Source organism: Cyprinodon variegatus, unplaced genomic scaffold, assembly GCF_000732505.1.
Source record: "Cyprinodon variegatus isolate N-32 unplaced genomic scaffold, C_variegatus-1.0 Scaffold379, whole genome shotgun sequence".
Taxonomy (NCBI): domain Eukaryota; kingdom Metazoa; phylum Chordata; class Actinopteri; order Cyprinodontiformes; family Cyprinodontidae; genus Cyprinodon; species Cyprinodon variegatus.
In genome coordinates this window covers 325,790-343,628 of record NW_015150832.1, presented here as the reverse complement: position 1 = coordinate 343,628, position 17,839 = coordinate 325,790, and the positions used below count along the sequence as shown (strand labels likewise).

At 36.6% G+C, this 17,839-nt stretch overlaps 1 protein-coding gene across 1 annotated transcript in view; it reads right to left on the bottom strand.

Annotated features, from left to right (window-relative positions):
* Positions 1 to 16,992, bottom strand: part of flvcr2 (feline leukemia virus subgroup C cellular receptor family member 2) — an 18,657-nt gene extending 1,665 nt beyond the window's left edge. Inside the window, exons 1-9 of the mRNA XM_015386828.1 lie at positions 16,138 to 16,992; positions 10,625 to 10,766; positions 10,314 to 10,454; positions 7,985 to 8,052; positions 7,620 to 7,723; positions 4,785 to 4,895; positions 3,603 to 3,708; positions 3,388 to 3,499; positions 1,247 to 1,305 (exon numbers count right to left, since the gene is read on the bottom strand). Of these exons, the coding sequence (XP_015242314.1) occupies positions 1,247 to 1,305; positions 3,388 to 3,499; positions 3,603 to 3,708; positions 4,785 to 4,895; positions 7,620 to 7,723; positions 7,985 to 8,052; positions 10,314 to 10,454; positions 10,625 to 10,766; positions 16,138 to 16,689 (1,395 nt within the window). The 5' untranslated portion in view covers positions 16,690 to 16,992. The remainder of the gene's footprint in view (positions 1 to 1,246; positions 1,306 to 3,387; positions 3,500 to 3,602; positions 3,709 to 4,784; positions 4,896 to 7,619; positions 7,724 to 7,984; positions 8,053 to 10,313; positions 10,455 to 10,624; positions 10,767 to 16,137) is intronic.
* Positions 16,993 to 17,839: the final 847 nt, after the last annotated feature.

Sequence of the window (17,839 nt, the reverse complement as noted above, 5' to 3'; positions counted from 1 at the left end):
CATAGTTATGTATAATATATTACATTTCTGACTGTATATCCCTGTAATTATTACACACTGTAGCTTTAAAATAAAGACTGAGCGTAAGCAATGGTAAATATGGGTTCGATTTTTAACAGCTTGAATTAAAAAAGTCCAAGGCCAATACATTCTGATTCAGGGCAAAGTTTTTATATAACAAAAACTTTCATAATGTCACTTAACTAACCAGACACTGAACAGTACAGAGACATGTCAAAGAGCTTCAGTATCGTCGAAAATGTAATTTTAGAATTTTAGAATTACACTCAAAAAGTGAAGCCAGTAATACAGATTCGCTACAATCATTTAGAAGGTTTAGTTCTGATATGACTTGTATCTAAATATAGCTTCCTCTCCAACATTTTTCCAGACTCCGGTACTTTGATTTTAAATAAAATGCAAAATGTACTTTTATTTGAAAATGGGACTTTGGCTAGGTAGAAAAAGGGCTTGACTACCGATCCATTTTTTCAAAGTAGGACACTTCAGACATCTCTAGTTCAGGGCAGTTAGAGGTCAGAGTAAAGGATACCTCTGTATGTGGTGACCATTGAAGCACTGAGATCAATCCCTATCTGCACCTTGTAAATCTTCTCCAAACTCTGCTTCATAATCCTTTCAAAGCTCTAGTTCCCCTAGTAACTCGTATTTCTTCCATCAATGATACAGCACCAAACAAAGTGTTAAAACTTCTTGTAGAGGGCAGCAGTGACTGTCTGCATGCAGGACAGCTAAAAAACAGCTGCTTATTTTCCAAGACAACCTTTAAGAACTTTAAGAGAAACTATACAGCAGACCAATTTGAAATATATGATCCTCAGCTGTAAACAGTAACAAAAGTATTAGCATATTTTAAGCATCACTGTGTGTAATGCATCTATAAAAGAGTCACTTTTTGAGTGGAATTACTGAAATGAATTAATGTTATTGTCTTTTAATAAAATATTATGCATCTTAAACCCCAGATCAAATGTTTAAAAGAAATCATATGCACCAACATGAAAGGTTGAAACAGCCTAATTTTGATGGCAAAACAAAGATGCCATCATAGGCATAGATGAAAAAGGTTCATGCTTATTTTAAAGGCTTAAAAAGACCCAGAAAACAGCCAGCAAATTGTTGCAGTGAGAAAAACCAAAGCCAAGCAGCCAGCAGGATCTCCAGAGACCAGAGCCAGACTGGAATCTGACCCGGCCTATCATGCAGGTCACACAGGTATACTTACTGTCTGCACCTCTGCCTGTTGGTTGGCTTTCTGCCGCCGGAGGTCAGATTTGATGAATCCTGTCAGAAACCAGGGAAGGATTTAATACTTTAGTTTTCAAAATGGCCACATTGACAGGACCTTGCAGCTAGATTCTAGTGTAATAACTTTACTATGCAACAACTGAATTTAGTCTGATTTTAGGAAAAACTAGTTTAACTCAATAAGCTGGTGATTCACTAAAAATTTCTTCAGCTAAACCATAAAGAGGCAAGGGAATATCAGTTTGATCTATTCATTTTATTTTATTTTATTTATTTATTTTTTTAAATAAAGTGTCTATAGATAAGCAACTTTCACAGGTTTATTTCTACTTAAACCATTAGGGGGCAGCAAACATCCAAGAAAAATATTGCTTGAAAAAAATAAAACTCACTAGCCAGTCTTCATACCAATTAAAAATTTGCCTAAATTTTAAAAACCATATGGAATGAAGAAAAGCATGGTTTACAAGAAAGTTCTTTAAAATCAAATTTACACCTTCCTTTAAGAAGCATATCCCATTAAAGAAAATGAAAAACCAGTTTCAATCAAACGTTTCCCAAGTAATATTTTGTCGATTTAAATAAACTACACAAAAAAAGAAATACAAATATAAGTATGCAATCAACAATTGCAAAGGAATATTACATATAAACAGAAAGGTACAAACATGGAGTGATATAAGTTTTATTTCATTGTTCCTCGTTACTAAAATAATCAGATTTGGATTGTATGATTTTTCATTTAAACAATAATTAAATTGTGGGTTAAACATAATCGTTGGTCACCTTTATCATCCTTAGTAAAGCAATAAACACTCTTCCAATACTATCCACCCCTACTATCAGTAAAGTTGTTCTATATGGCTGATTCCTTCTAAAACATTAATGAACTAACAGATCCATTAAGACCAAGGAGAACAGCAGACAGGTCAGTGGTAAAGTTAAAGAGAAAAGCAGCCTTTGGTTGTTAACATTTGCTTTGAGCCCCAAAGCCAAAATAAACACATAAAGGAAAAATGTTGGATCTAAACTGGATACGTATAAAGTCTTTTTCTTTCCTTGCTAAAACCAATTAGAATTTAATTGACATTAACATTTCTGCTGTAAAAAAAACTTCTGTAAAAAAAAAAATCCAAATAGACCAAGGCCACCTGATTTTTTTACTGTGTAAATAAAAGATTAATCACAAAATTAACTAATATGATACACATATGCTGCCATTACTCATACAGCTTGTGATTGAAATTGTGAGATTAGTCTCATTACTACAAAGAGTTCAACATGTTTGGTTAAAGGAAGCACTATGAATAGTGGAAATAATCAAATGAGACTAAAGCCACAGAATGCAGGCCCCTCAAATAGAACATCTCAGATTATATCCTAATCATCAACTACAAAACAGAATATTTCACAATTTTGAACATACCAAGAACGCTTAATCCAGCTATGAGACAAGTCAGGCAAGGAGAATAAATAGAGAAGGAGTGAAAATGTTCATGGTCAACTGCATAGATTAACAAATTAGTAGTTATGCTCTCCTAAAACTGCCATTCTGACTTAAAACAAAACCTTTTAAGTCAGAAATCCTATTTAAGAGAGCCACTGCCACTAAGGGACACAGCAAACATGTGGAAGAAGGTGCTCCAATCAGAAATGACAATAATTGTATTCATTGTTTTTCATACAAAGTACAATATAGAACACAACCAACACTGCACATCCACCTAAACCCAACATCCCCACATTATATGATGCCAGTATTGCATTAGAGGATGCCAGTATTGGGGTGAGGTTGGGCTTGATGGGAAAATGAAGCAAAATAAGTCCTGCAGGAGGCCTGGAACTTGGGTGAAGGCTTATGGTTGACTAGGCCTTTCTAATACACTATAATCAGTATTGCACTCAAATTGACTGCCTTAAACTACTTATGAACTGGGCAAAACAGAGAAGTCTTTTTTAGGAAACGTTATAATTCACATATGAAAACCAGAAATTTAAAGTCATTTTCTTTCATTTACACTTATTTGTGTGCCATCTGTTTTGCTCTATCACAATAAAGTAACAAGTCCCAAAAAAGGTTTGTGCCATCTATGTGATGCATTGATGCTCGTGTCTTACCCGTCATTATTGTTCCCATTAGCAGAAAAGTACACAGGAAAAGATTTCCCACTAAAGTTCCCCATCTGTCCATGAGCTTTCCTTGTCCAATGGTGAAAATGATTCCAAAGATCTGCAACAAGATTTACAAAGATATTTACTTTTTATTGCCAAAAGGTAAAACTGCAAATTCCGCCTACAAGTCTATAATATAATCAGACCCAGCAAAATCTGACCTGAGCTGAACAGTTGAGCAAACCAGATGAGGTTCCTTCAGGTTCAGGGAAAGTGAGCTCCACTGCAAACTCAAAGCCAAGAGGCAGATATCCTGTCATGAAGAAGCTGCAAAGTAAAAACAGAAACTGAAGCTCAGGTTAAAAACCATGTCCAAAGAGTCCACTCTGGCATTAATTATGTGATCAACTATGAAAGAGCTTCCCTGATAGAAAAGGAAGACACATTTCTACGAAACAATCAAAAATTCAGAAGCAAAAAAAAAAAAGAAAAAAGAATTGGAATGGCAACTATTACCAGAAATTGCAACTGCAAGAGCAGCATTGGAGCGGCAAAGGGATAAGGTGCTGGCAAAAATCTGGATGCAGCAAAGCTTTAATGATGCATTTTCAAAACTTTTATAATGATCACGCAATTGTTCACATGTTTGCCAGATTAGGTAGTAACCAGTGACCTTCACTCTGTTTATTTCTGTATCATTTTAAACAATAAAATACTCATGTATTAATTTTACAGCACAGTCATTTTTATGTTTACTTGTGTAATATTTTCATTAAATAAGCAAAAATGGAAAAAAAAATTCAGACATGTCTGAGTTTAGACTTCATTGTGCAACAAGCTTAGTTATCTACATCTACTGAGCGTCCTATGGTTTTATATTTTCTTTTATATTTATTGCATACAGCAAATAATATGACTGGAATTAGTTTGCGATGTTGAAACTTACATTTAATATATTGTATGACTTCAGATCAAACATTGTGATCACACAGATAAACAGTATTCTGGAGCCTTCTTGATAAATGCTCTCTCTTAAAAGGACTAGTTTTTAATTCAGCAAAATATACTAAAATAGTGGAACTCTTCCACCTCTGATTGTACCTTTTAAAAAACTAAAATGTACTAATCAACAAAATTACTGATTTGTTTTGTTCACAACCTCCAGGAGTGATGGCTGAGTAACTTTGGCAAAAAGAATCACTTTTTGTTTTGGACTATACTATAAGTATTACCTGTATAAAATATGGCTACTCTTAATTAAATGTTTGGTTACTTCATCCACTGTGAGCAACTTACAGCTACTTTTGCCTATTTAGTACATATATGAAGTAGCAATACACTTGATCCTTTTTTTCAGGTCACTCTACCCACCTCTGTTTACATGGCACACAAGGGTTACCTACCCTAGGACTCCAGCTGTGATAAAAACCACCCACAGGTGCCCCAGGTTCAGGGTGAAGGTGTAAACCAGCATCCCAACCATGGAGAGGATATACACCACCAGGGTGGTTTGCCTGCAGGGACCAAAGGAAAGAAGTTTTCATAAGACTGTGACAAATTCACATCCAGATTCCAACTTAAAGGAGATTGTTCAGCTACAAACACTTAAAAGAAGCAGCCATTAGACAGACCTTTTTATTTATTTTTTTAAAGAGCCACAGTTAAAAAAACAGCAGAGATTTAGCTTCACATCATATGCATTTAATGTAGATCAGCACCTTTTCCCAGTGAAATAAACTAAGGAACGGTTTGTTGTTCTACTATATACCAGCAAAAACTCCAGTGATTCATACTAAGAAGCAGGAGCATCCACTCAAATTGGTGAAATATAGCAGAGATTTTAGAAGACGTTGATCCACATCAAGTTGCAGTTATTTTCGAATAGACTGGAAAAAAGATACCATGCATAAGAACATAAAAATGTTGTAATGGGTATGCTTATTTAATGAGACAGAAATACATTTTTCTGGACCAAATCTAATTTCATATGGGGAAAAAAGTGTAGATGCTAAATTGGACTTTTCACTATCAACATACAATAAGCCATCTAGAAGCTTATTATTTGTGCACATTAATTATGTTTGTGATAAAAATTATTTTGCTAAAATGCCATCAGGGTGCTTATAACATTAGGTGTGTCTCACCCCCCCTCAGTGTCCACCATATTGGATCAGTCCATTTGCTGCACATGTTCGGAAAGGTCCAAACAGACAGGAAAATATTTGAAAAGAAACGTTGTGAAGAGCAGTGTTGCCACTTTAGCGCTGTTTTTGCTATATTTAGCAACTTTTCAGCACCTCTAGCACTTTTGTTTCCAAAAAGCACCTAGCACTAAATCTAGTGACTTTTTTCTGCTGGTTGAGACTTTGGCGACAACATATAAAAGCACCGAACTCTGCTCTCCAGAGCAAGTAGATTCCTAACCCCGCCTTCTGCTCTCTATCTTGTCTGCTGTCATGATTCAAGCAGCTATTCTTTCATACAAATGAAAAATGGAGAAAAGAAGATCATGGCTTGACTACAGTGAAAAGGAGGACTGTGTTATTTACTTTTGCCGTTGCCTTTTTGGAGACACGGGAAGGAGCAATCGGCTAAGTGAGCTTATTGATTGGAAAAAAAATCTTTCATTCGATGAAAAGTCAGCTGAGTACAAAACAGAGAGGAAAAAAACAAAAGGGAAAAGAAGAGAGAGGGCAAAACATAGAACAAATAATGCACGTCTATTCTATTTATGTATGTCTATATAATATTACATTTTCTGTATCTGTATAATGGATGTTGTCTTCTCAATTAAAAGGGCCCCATGCCTTTTTTTTGCCTAGGGCCCAAAATTTCCCAAATCCACCCCTGTCTACAAGAACATGTCCTTGGAAATCTCTTTAATGCTTTAATGAGATTGCTTTCACATTTCCCACCTTTTCTTTTTCACACTTTATCCCTCCACTAAATTTTCAATCAAAAAAAGCTTGGTTTTAGGAACTAATGAGCCTAATTAGCTGTGACCTTGTGGATGTTTTAAATGATCATATCTAATAGAAAATCCATTATTGATTTTGCAAATCATCCGAGATGTTTGAAAAATATAAGACAAGTTTTTTAATTTGTTATCAGCAAAGAAATTATAAATATAAAAGTATGTGCAGTGAGTTTACTGTATAAGAGTTTTACTAGCTGAAGTAAATTAAATATAGGAATAAGATCATTAAAAGCAGTGGATAAAGGGCAGGAAACGATTAAGAGGGGGAAAAACATTTTGTTATAGAAATCTGAATTTGAAAGGAAAAGTTTGAAGGACCGAGGAAAATTTGGAGATTTAAGGCTGGAAGCAGAGAAAGTAGAAGTTTCCATAATACTGATAAGAAGGATCATAAATACATTTTTGATTCAAATTAAAGGCTTTAAAAAGACCAATGACCAAAACAAAACTCAATTATAAACGTCAGTATTTGATCTAAATTTAGCTTTTAACCAAACAAAATTGAGGTATGTGGTACAAAAACAATATTAAGTTGGTGCAGCAGCTTCCTAAGAAAACCAGCTTACTTTGGGAATGCAGTCCTGCACAGTCATGCGTGAATTATGTGGCAAAACATTTTTGTTAGTACAGCAAAGTCCACTGAGTGACACAGTGAGACAATGTGAGGGTCCACAGTTTAAACCTGAGGTAAACTGGTCTGACAGCCAAGCATCCAAATGGCATGTAAGGAATTCAAGGACTGAGGATTTTTACCTGACATAGTAGATTATGTGTCTCATTAATGGACGCGATAATGCATCTCAACTGTTACTTAGACACGCGTAGTACTACTCAAAATGACATGACTTTTTTCTACATTTTTAATTGAAAGCTTTTCTGCCAAGTATGAACTCAAGAAGATTCTGAGAAAACTACCAACTTTTTTTTAACCTAATCAGAAAACCATTTTGGTGCATTGCTCTGTAGAGCCCCACAACAACTTGAGCAATTCAATATTTTTGAAGGCTACAAGTATCTAAATTTAGATGATCTGATCCGGAAAGAATATTTGATATCCGACTGAAAAAGAATGTCCATGCAATTTTAAGACATTTCACTTATATTTAGTCAGGGCCAGACAAGGACAATGATAGATTTTAAATCCTGCTGGAAAATGAAATACTAGGATTTCACAAATCACAGTGGGCCAACACAAGCAGATAGCTTTTATTTTCTAAAAATAAAAAAAATAGATAAAACTGATTGTACAAGATCATCTTACTTGTAGGTTTTGGTCTTGTCGAGCCAAATCCCGCATACGAGGGATCCTGCCATTCCAGCAATGACAATGGTCAAACCAATCCTCCCAGCATTCACCTCTTCACCCTGAAACAAAAAACACCATAAATATATATGAGTCACCTCTGACAGAGCCATTTCAATTAGAGCAATAAAAAAAAGATAATTATCGGACTCCTGTTATCTTTGTGAGGGTCAATCATGTTGAAGCCATTAACTTCAAAAAGGTAAAAAAAAATTGCACAAGAGTTTAAAAGATGAAAGATGTCAACCAGAGATGATAAACGAATCCTTTATAGATTTGCTCAGGGATAAAACACGTCATTTGGGAGACACATGGAAACTTACAGGGTAGTGTTCTATTATCATTCTGTTCAAAAGTGTGGAAATGGCATAGAAGCATCCAACGTTCAACCCTACAAACACAAACAGAAAGCTTATATTTTATTATTATTCAGAGTCAAAACAGGATTATACATCAGTGTCAACTTGAGAATCCAACGGCAAAAATTGTATGCAAAATAAACTGAGAAACTCTACATTTACACTCTAAATCATGACCTTTGAGCCTCAGTGTGATTTATTAGATGTGCTTTAGATACAAGCTGCGCTTCAAATGTAGTGCAGGACAATTAATACTGTATTGAGTCTCTTACCTCAACACAGCATGCCAATGATAGAAGAAATCTTTCACAAGAGAGGCATGTGAGGACAAGTTTCTCAGACCTTCTTGGTAATAATTTATACAGTGATGGATCATGTTATTCATGCATGTGACCAGCTTGTTTTTACACTGGTTTACACAGAGAGTTAAACTTATCTAATAATGTTAAAAGCTATTTTTAAACATGCATCTACATTTTTAGAGACTAAACCTGTTAAATACATTGATATGTAGACAGCGTTATAAGACATTTAACCCAAAAACAACCAATACACACAAGATTGGCCTCCATTAAGTCCAATAAAATGGACCCATTACACACAGTCCTGACCCTAAAACTAACCCTAAACCTTACCATTATCAATGCATACCTCTCCCTAACCCTAACCCAATTGACAGCCCTAAACCTAACATTAGTAAAATAGCATGAGAGGACCAGCAAAATGTCCTCACATTACAACAACTGGTCCTTAATTTGATGGTGAAATTGGAGAAATGGTCCTCATTCTGAGGGCTAGACAGATACACACACACACAAAAATCCACACCGACAGAAATAATCAGCCAATTTCATACACTGTACAAGCACCAACTGCAGTTTATCTACACGCTACATTTCTATGAACATTTTTTCTTTCAAGCTTGTTAAGTTTTGGCTGCATTTTATGTGCCTTCTAAGCCACAACTCAAAAAGTATAACTGAAAATAATAATTAAAATTTTCTTGATTTTGATTCTAAAAATCATTAATTCTAGAAATCATTAAAATCCCAGTATCTCAGCTGGTTTGTATTCAGGTTATTGCTCATTTTCAATAATACAAAGACTTTAAAGACCTCTTTTGCTTTACATTAAAGTGTAAATATGCATTAAATATGCATTTTAACATGGCCACAGGAAGTGTGGGTGGTGGAGGTGCTGAAGCTTTTTTTTTTTAAATGTATCAAAAATACTTTGCACAATTTATACATTTCTCATGGATAATTTGGGAAATGATTTTGACTTTTATTTTACCATTAAGTGTATTTGGATTTTAATTTAATTATTCGGATGCCTAATCAACACAAGTTCACTTAGGTTACATTTTCATGGCAACGTCAAGCAAGCTACTGGTTGCCGAGGTATCCCGCTCGCGGCAGCAGACTAGTAAATTTACACAGTCTAATGACGAAAACATATTTTGTTTGTTTTTTTTAAAACCACCACCAGTGAGGAACATGAGTACCTCAATGTCAATGCAGGCTTTTCAAATTGGTGTAAAGCCACTGAAATTTCTCTTATTGTGAAGTTTAATTAATAACACACATAGTCACCTGAGAACTGATTAGTGTGATTAATTATGTCTGTGTGTTACAAACCCTGGTTGCATGCACTGAGGTGTATATGACAATAAAGTAGTGAATGTCAATCTATTCATTTAATTTATCTATTGTATATTTAAATATGAGTCTATAGGCTCATAGGTCTTTTGTCCAAAATAATAAAAAACAAAGCACCCCCTGCTCAAAATAACTTCCAGCAGCCCTGCATTCTACTGTCCTATTTGTCAAATTTACTAACCAGTCTACAGGTTGCTAAAATGAATGTAAAAATAAGGATGTATAGTCTTATTGAGGGGTGTTGGTATTGACCTTAACCTCCAAATTAAATTAAATGAAACGATGCTAAATAAGAACCAACGGTTGGACAAAACATAGGTGTACTCAACTGAAATGATTAAGTTTGTTGGTTAAAAGCCCTTTGGTTTAGCTAACATTTCTAAAAATGGAGGCTTCCTGTATACATCTACAATTCGGGCAATAATTAAAAAGAGCAAAATAACTGGAATGGAGGCAAACATTTCTGGAGGAAGACTTGAATGCATCTTAACAGAGCACAGCGAGGAAAGATCGGTTAAAAAATAAAAATTCAAAAAGCACATCATTTAAAAACCTTGGCCTTTTTCATAAAATATTCATTTTGAATAGTTAAAAAAACGCTAAGGCAGTTCGACTATACGGTTGGATGAACCCACCATAGCTGCTAACAAGCAGCATGAAAGCCTTGTTGTGCAGCAGCCTACAGATGGAGTCCATGTAGGAATAGTCATTGGAGCGGGAGATCCTTGCTTGAGCCTGGGACTGGGTTGGTGGGATCTCTGGTCTTTCCTGAAACACTACAGAGCAAATGTAGAATAATGTATTAAAAATAAATAGATCAGAGAAATAAAGTATTGTTTCTGCAACATGTCAATGTTATTAGCTTTAGTTAGAAATGTCCATTAACATTCCTTGGATAAAGGGGGGAAAAAAGGCCATCAGGAACTAGAGCCTGATCCTGACGTACCAATGACCACGAGTACAAAGATGAAGGTGGCCACGCCCGCGCTGATGTAGAACATGAATCTGATGTGATACGCCAGCTCGTCAACATCGTCCACATTAGGCACAAGAATGGGTGGGAGCAGGAATCCAATGGCAATACCCAACTACAATGGGGAAAAAAACAGGACTCAGGTTTCTACCAAAATCCAAAAAAACTGGCTGAAATTTAAAACTTTTGTTTTACATAAAAAAAAAAAAAATAAAGTAATAAAGTATGACTTCAGGGACAAAGCCCTAAAATAAAGGAAGCAATCTGACATTTTTTGTTGAACCTTTTAAATAAGAGTGGAAACACAGTTTAATGCTTTCAGTGTCACAAGTTTTAAAGAAAACAATTATTAAAGACCAAATTATAACTAAAGTAGATGCCAATGTGTCTAAGCTTGACCTTTAAATAAATTACGACCATCTTAAAGCCTCCAGGATGTTTTACTATCTGGAATAAAAGGTTAAAGTTATAAAAACAGCTGCATGAGGATAGCTCCTCACAGTATTGGGAAACTTTTTAATATGTGGGAAAAACGCCAAGTGCTTTACCAGTTTATCAGCAGCCTGGGAGGCTGGAGGTGAAGGACTTTCTGTACAGAACACATCTGACTGAGCAATTTTGTACAATTATTTTAATCCAAATCAGTCATCCTTGTGGATTCAAGCAAGTGCAAAGAGCAACAAACAGTATGTTACATGAAATTATTGCTCATTTATTTACACTTGACAAAATCTACGGGATCAAAGTTTCCTTACATGAATCAGTGTGTGACTTCTTATTTCCAATCAAATACATATAGAAACTGTATTTAAACAAAAAAAAAAAACACACCTGATTTCCTAAAACCCCAATAGAGCAAGCTGTGGATACTTCCTGCTGCCCAAACCACAGAGAGGCCAGCCTGGATGGGATGCCTAGAATATGGACGGTAGCTACTGAACACACGAACTGCCCCAGGAAGGTCACAGTGAACATATCTGGGTCTGCCGTGCCAGTCTTGATCCAGGCCCCGATGCAGTTGAAGGCGGAACCCACTACCATGACGTCCCTGATCCCCCGATGGTCAAGCAGCCAAATGACAGGCACAATGAGGAAAATGTAGGTGAGGAGATAGATCATGGACAGCCAGTCGATGGCCATGCTGTCGACGTTGTAGAAGCCCATGAAGATATTGCCGACAATGCTGTATTGAAGCCACATGAAGCTGTTGCTCATGGAATAGATGCTGAAGAGAAGCAGCATCACCCATCGTCGCTTGCACAACTTTGTCTCCATCAGTGGAACTCCATCTAAAAGAGGCTGCTCCAGGCTGTCACTGCTGTCACCCACAGGAGGCTGGTGTCTAAAAGAAGTCATAGTATTCCTAGTTTGAGATGAGTCTTCATCCCTTTTGAAGCCGTCAAAGCCGTCTGTCAATTTGTCATATTCATCCAGAGAGCTCATGTTGATCTCACAGAAGTCATCCGGTTTCTCCTTGTTCTTCTGTAGCACTAAACAGTGGGAGGAAAGGAGAACATTTCCTCAACTTGCCCCTCCTTCTAAATAAGCATTTCCTCCATGCAATTCATAAACACGTTCTGCCGATCAATGTAAATATTAAAGTCACAACAAAAGGATTGCACTATTCCTCAATTTCTATCAAGTTCTAAATACCATGAGCACAAACTCTGATCTCACAACATACATGGCTGATTCTCTAAAAAACTTTTGTTAATCAAAAGTTGATTTTTCCTGTGCCAGGCATCAGCATGTGCGATAACAGCATGAAGACTGATGACAGAAAAAAAAAAAAAAACAGATTTTATGACTAAAAGCACATGACATACCCGTTCTTATTACAAACAAGGTAAAGTCCATTGAGGTTAATGCATAATCGTGCACAAAGAAATATGCATCAACTTAAATATAAGAGAATTGGATCCGTTACTTCCCACCTAGTTCTAAATGATAGTTGTGGTTTTAAGACAGGGTTTGGCAATTCCAGTTTATTAGGGCTGATTTCCTACAACTTTTATATGTGGCTTTGGTTCAACACACCTGAATCAAGTAATTAGAACATTAGGAGAACTCAGGAGGAGCTGACTGCGTACTGAGGTGGTAAGTCAACCATTTGATTCATGTGTGTTGGAGCAAGGGTGGATCTAAAAGTTGCAGATCCCTCGGGAACTTGAATTGCCTACTAAGAGGTTGGGTGCATATAACCACAGTCAAGTGTTGCCTCAGAGATGTTAAGAGCACAGAATTTCAAATGAGAAAATATTTCAGTATCAACAGAGTGTTTAAATTCCATAATGATTAATAGAGAATCAATTTAATTATAGTTTTCTACAATTTTTAGTAAAACTAATTTCTTCATCCAAGTACTTTGTGACATAAAGGAAAAAGCTTGTTTCTATCCATATTTCCAAGTGTAATCCTGTGCCTCTGCACCCTCTATGACAAAAGGGCATTGGATTATTTACAAAATTATACAAAATTTACAAAAAGAGATCCTGTAGAAATCAATTAATACTCTAGGAAACTAAGGGAAATCTAGAGATTCCAGTATAGATCCTACTCTTAAGTGGAAGAAAAAAATGCCATTAATGGAGGAAGAGGCAAATACTGCCAGAAACCCTCAAACTGAAGGGGAAAACCCAGCTCAGTGGAGCAACTAAAGAAACAAGTGTCACATGGACAAGTTTCTACTCTGTTTTAAAAAGCTTTATCTAAATGTTAAAACACAAATAGAGAAACAAACAAAACATTTCAAGATAAAGGACCAAATCTGAAGCATTTTAAAATGAGCAGTGCAGCTCAAGTATGTTGGAACAGTAGTAACAGGACATCTGCTAACATTCTGCACAATTACATTGGTGCTGTAAAAAAAACTGATAGAGATCAGGTTGTCCTACCTGTAGTCAGAGGCTGGGAACAGGGCAACACTACAGTTTATATAAATACTAAGGACAAGCAGAAGATGGCGACAGTGCCACGTCATTTCCCACCAGAGCATTCCAACTAAAAATAGTCTGCAGATGGATGCTCAGGATTGCCTTACCAGAGTAAAGGCAAACCTCCAGGTATGAAATGCATTTAATGGCCTGGGAATAAATGCAAATGAAGCAAGTAAACTGATGTAAGGAAATAAAATTTATGAAGTAGAATTGTTCAAAAAAGGGAGCAACTGTATGCCTTTGTTTTTTGTCTGACTTTTCATTTACTAGCTGCACCAAAAGAAGGGCCAACTCATGAGTTTCATTTTGGATAGATTTGAATTTTTGGTTATATGATCAATTTAGGTTATATTTTTCTTCAGCATCGAGCGAGAAAAGACCAGAAAGAAAACAATTGGAGAAGTAGACTCCACTCCAAGTCGATAATCATTCTCAAAAAGTGAAGGTGATTCGTTTGTAGTATAAAGACTGAACTGAAAAGCCAATCTTTTGATTTGCCAGTCCAATGTTTAAATCTTCACTTGAGGGCATGATGTACAGATAATGATCAATATATTGAAATCCTTAAAGGCATTTGGCCTCTAACTTAAGAGATAAGGTCTCCAGTCATAATTTTCAACTCACAAGAGCCTCTCCTCCTTCACACTGAGGCGATTCAGCTGACTCAAGTTTCAGGTTTCTCTTTATACATGATGTCGGGGAGAGACTCACGCTACCCCACGGTCATAAAAAAAAAAAAAAAAGGAGCTCTTAAGAAATTTATGTCTAGGCCTGGTTAAAATCTCCCAAATCCATATGGGACAATGTGCCGTGGTTTAGTGAAATCAAACTGAGGAATTAAAAATTCACAGTTTTCATTTCGGGTGAAAAACACTGATCACCACCAGAATAATAACACCATAAATATAAGCAGTATTTTGTTCTGGGGTTACTTTTCTTCTAATAATTATATCACCAAAAAGTATTACAAACCACCTACAACCAACCACTGAAGAAAACTGTTTGATATTAATCTAAACTGGCAAAATAAATACGAAAATTGGCCACTATACATAAAGTTGATCTTGATAGATAAAGGTCATACACACACACACACACACACACACACACACAGTAAATATTTCTTATTTGGGTTTTTTTTTTTTTTTTTCAGCTGCTGTAGTTGCTTACTTTTTACATCCTCAATTACTCTTAAGGATGCTCATTCCACTCAAAAGTGCTTTAAATTTTCTCCATGTTCCATTTATATGCATTCTATGCAGAAAGTCTCGATAAAATATTCCATAATGACTAAAAAGTTTTGATTGCATTTAAATGTAATCACCAGTGGAATACTACACAGTATATTTAACACTTGTTTTGTTAAATTATGTGTAGAAAATGCCAAGATGAGGCCTTTCAAACTCATGATACAAAAAGCTAAGCTGTTGTGTTAGCTAACATTTGGCTGCTTTTTTAACAAGTAATAATCATCCTCAATAATAAATGGCTTGTTTTACACTCAAACAGATTTGAGCTTCAGGTTAATTGTCTAGCATGAAGCCCTTTTTGTTCAAGGAGAAAAGTAATCACTGAACACAGGAAAGAAGACTGCAGTTTCAGCTCCCAAGCATACGGTATATATAACTATTGTGGCACCCATTTTAAAAAGAGGTTATACAAGCTGCCTTATCAAGATTCAAATGGCTAAACACACAGCTCATACTGTAGAAAGAGGGGGCTTTATACTGATTTATATCTGAGTTGGTATGCACTTAGAATGGATCCAGGTGCTTTTAAAACATCAGTACTCCTACTACAGGTTTCTCAAGTTCGACCTGACAGAACTGACCAAGACTCCTGTAAAGGTGTTGAAACTTTATTAGAAAAAAACAAGTCAGGTTCCCTCAAACCCAAGCCCGATTCATGGTTGCCATAACCCAGAGGCCTGAGAATTTAGCTTAGAGGTCATTATGTGGACAAGATTTAAAGTGCATCCATTTCATTTCTTTCACCTCAGCTAAAAGGGATGCAAATGGAGAACAAATATTCAAAAAATAAAACAATCCACTTGACTTTTGTTTCAAATTTGAAGACACTTTGCTTCCCATCCAGGAAGCTTTTTTTATTAAAAAAAGAGCCAGCATATGTTCCAACATCATTTTGCTACATCTATGAGGATAATATGAGCTAGTTTCTATAATAATTAGTTTCTATAATTTCTTATGTGCAATAATTGGGTATTTTTGGGCTCAAACATTTTGTTGATGAGGTTTACTACGGTAATTATTAAGTGCATCCATGTAGATTCTAGAAAAAATGTTAGACGACTTTATTAATCCATAGTTGCAGCCTAATTAGGAATACCAGTTTGATTCCATGCGTCAAAAAGAGAGAAAAATATAATTTATTTGCACTATAGTAACAAATCAACTTTCAACTCCGTTGTATAAGAATGGAGGTTCCATAGGGACAAAAAAAAAAAAAAAAACAACAACAGTACAGTGTAACTTTTACCTGATGCTCTTCTCTTTTTGAAGGGAAATATTTGGATTTATTCCATCAACTCACCTGATTCCCAAACACTCCAATGGAGCAGGCGGTGGAAACCTCATCCGAACCGAACCACACCGAAGCCAAACTTGAAGGGATTCCGAGGATAAAGACCTGAGCTAGGGAACTGGCGGACTGTCCGAGCAGGGTCACCCAGAACAGGTCAGGTCTGGCGCTGCTCACCTTTATCCAAGTCCCTGCGCAGTTGAGCGCAGTCGCCACCAGCGCAGTGAAGCGCAGCCCCTGCTTCTCCAGCAGCCAGGTGGCGGGGAATATGAAGGGGATGTAAGCCAGCATGTAGATCATGGAAAGCCAGTCTACAGAGAAGCCATCCACGTTATAGAACTTCATGATGATGTTGCTGATGATCCCGTACTGGATCCATTGGTAAGCGTTGCTCAGGGAGTAGGTGCTGAAGAGGAGCGCCATCAGCCAGCGCCTCTTGTAGAGGTGCGTCTGGAGCGCGCGCTCTCTGCTTGGATCGTCCGCCTGGATCTTCACGTCTTTAACCAAACTTGAATCGTTCTCCTTTGCGTCTTGGTCGTCTTTCATGTTGTGACAAAAATCCATCGAGGAGCAAACTCATAAGAATAAAAAAACACTTCTATGGAGGGCCTTTGAAATGTAAAGCAATGAATGAAACCGAGACTCCACGTGATTCTGCCCAGAATGCTCCAAATAATCAGGAAGTTTAGAGGCTGTTTTAGCAAAAGGGGAATTAATCAGAAGCACAGTAGTTCCAGAGGACGTGTTTGTTCTTCAGAAGCTGAATCAATACCGAAAAAAAAGAAAAACGATCTATTTAGCCAACTCCTCCCAGCTGCTGAAACAAGGAAGGGCCATAAACCACAGAGGCGGTTTGGGATCATTTAGGCTTTTATGTTTTTGGTTTCTTCATTGCTGGGTTGTTCTCCTTTTTCAGGTTAGTTATTTTCTCATGTTCTGCTCCTCTGACAGCTGTTGCCTCTCAATTAGTTTCACCTGCTTTCTATCCCATTAGTCACTTTGCTCAAACAGGCATTGGTTCACTCAGCTCAGTTGTTCCATTTGCATCATTGGTTTGTGTGTCTGGTTAACAGGGGCGGACTTAGATGGAAGGCTAGGGGTGGCCATGCCCACCCTGTGCCAATCATTGGTCATCCCTCCCTTTTTTTCTCTCTAGTACAGATGGTGACAACAGTAAGACTATGTTCACACTGCAGCCTGAAGTGACCCAAATCCATTTTTTTTGCCCATATGCGACCTGATCTTTTCATGGCTCTCTGAACAACACAGATCAACATATTCTCATTATCAGTTCGTATGAAATCGTACGAAAAGTTATACACAGTATTTCGTACGTTTTGGACGTTTTTCCTAGAAAATACAGTTTTTCCTAGGAAATACAGATCAGTGCGCATGTGCAGACAGACAGACGAAAAAAATAGATCCGCGGACGGATGTAAAACTGGGAAAAACAGTGCAATAATCACTTCTTCAGGTCTCTAACTAGGTTGCTTGCTGTTTTGTATCTTAGGGTTAGGGTCAGGGTTAGGGTTAAATTTATGTTAAATTCTATGTAATTTAATGGTGTGTAAGATGCGCATGTGCAAGGATATCTTGTCTCGAGGCAAGACGTAAAAATACGACGAAATGCGACGAAAAAAACGTCTAAAACGTACGAAATTACGGTGCGTAACTTTTCGTACGATTTCATACGAACTAATAATGAGAATACACT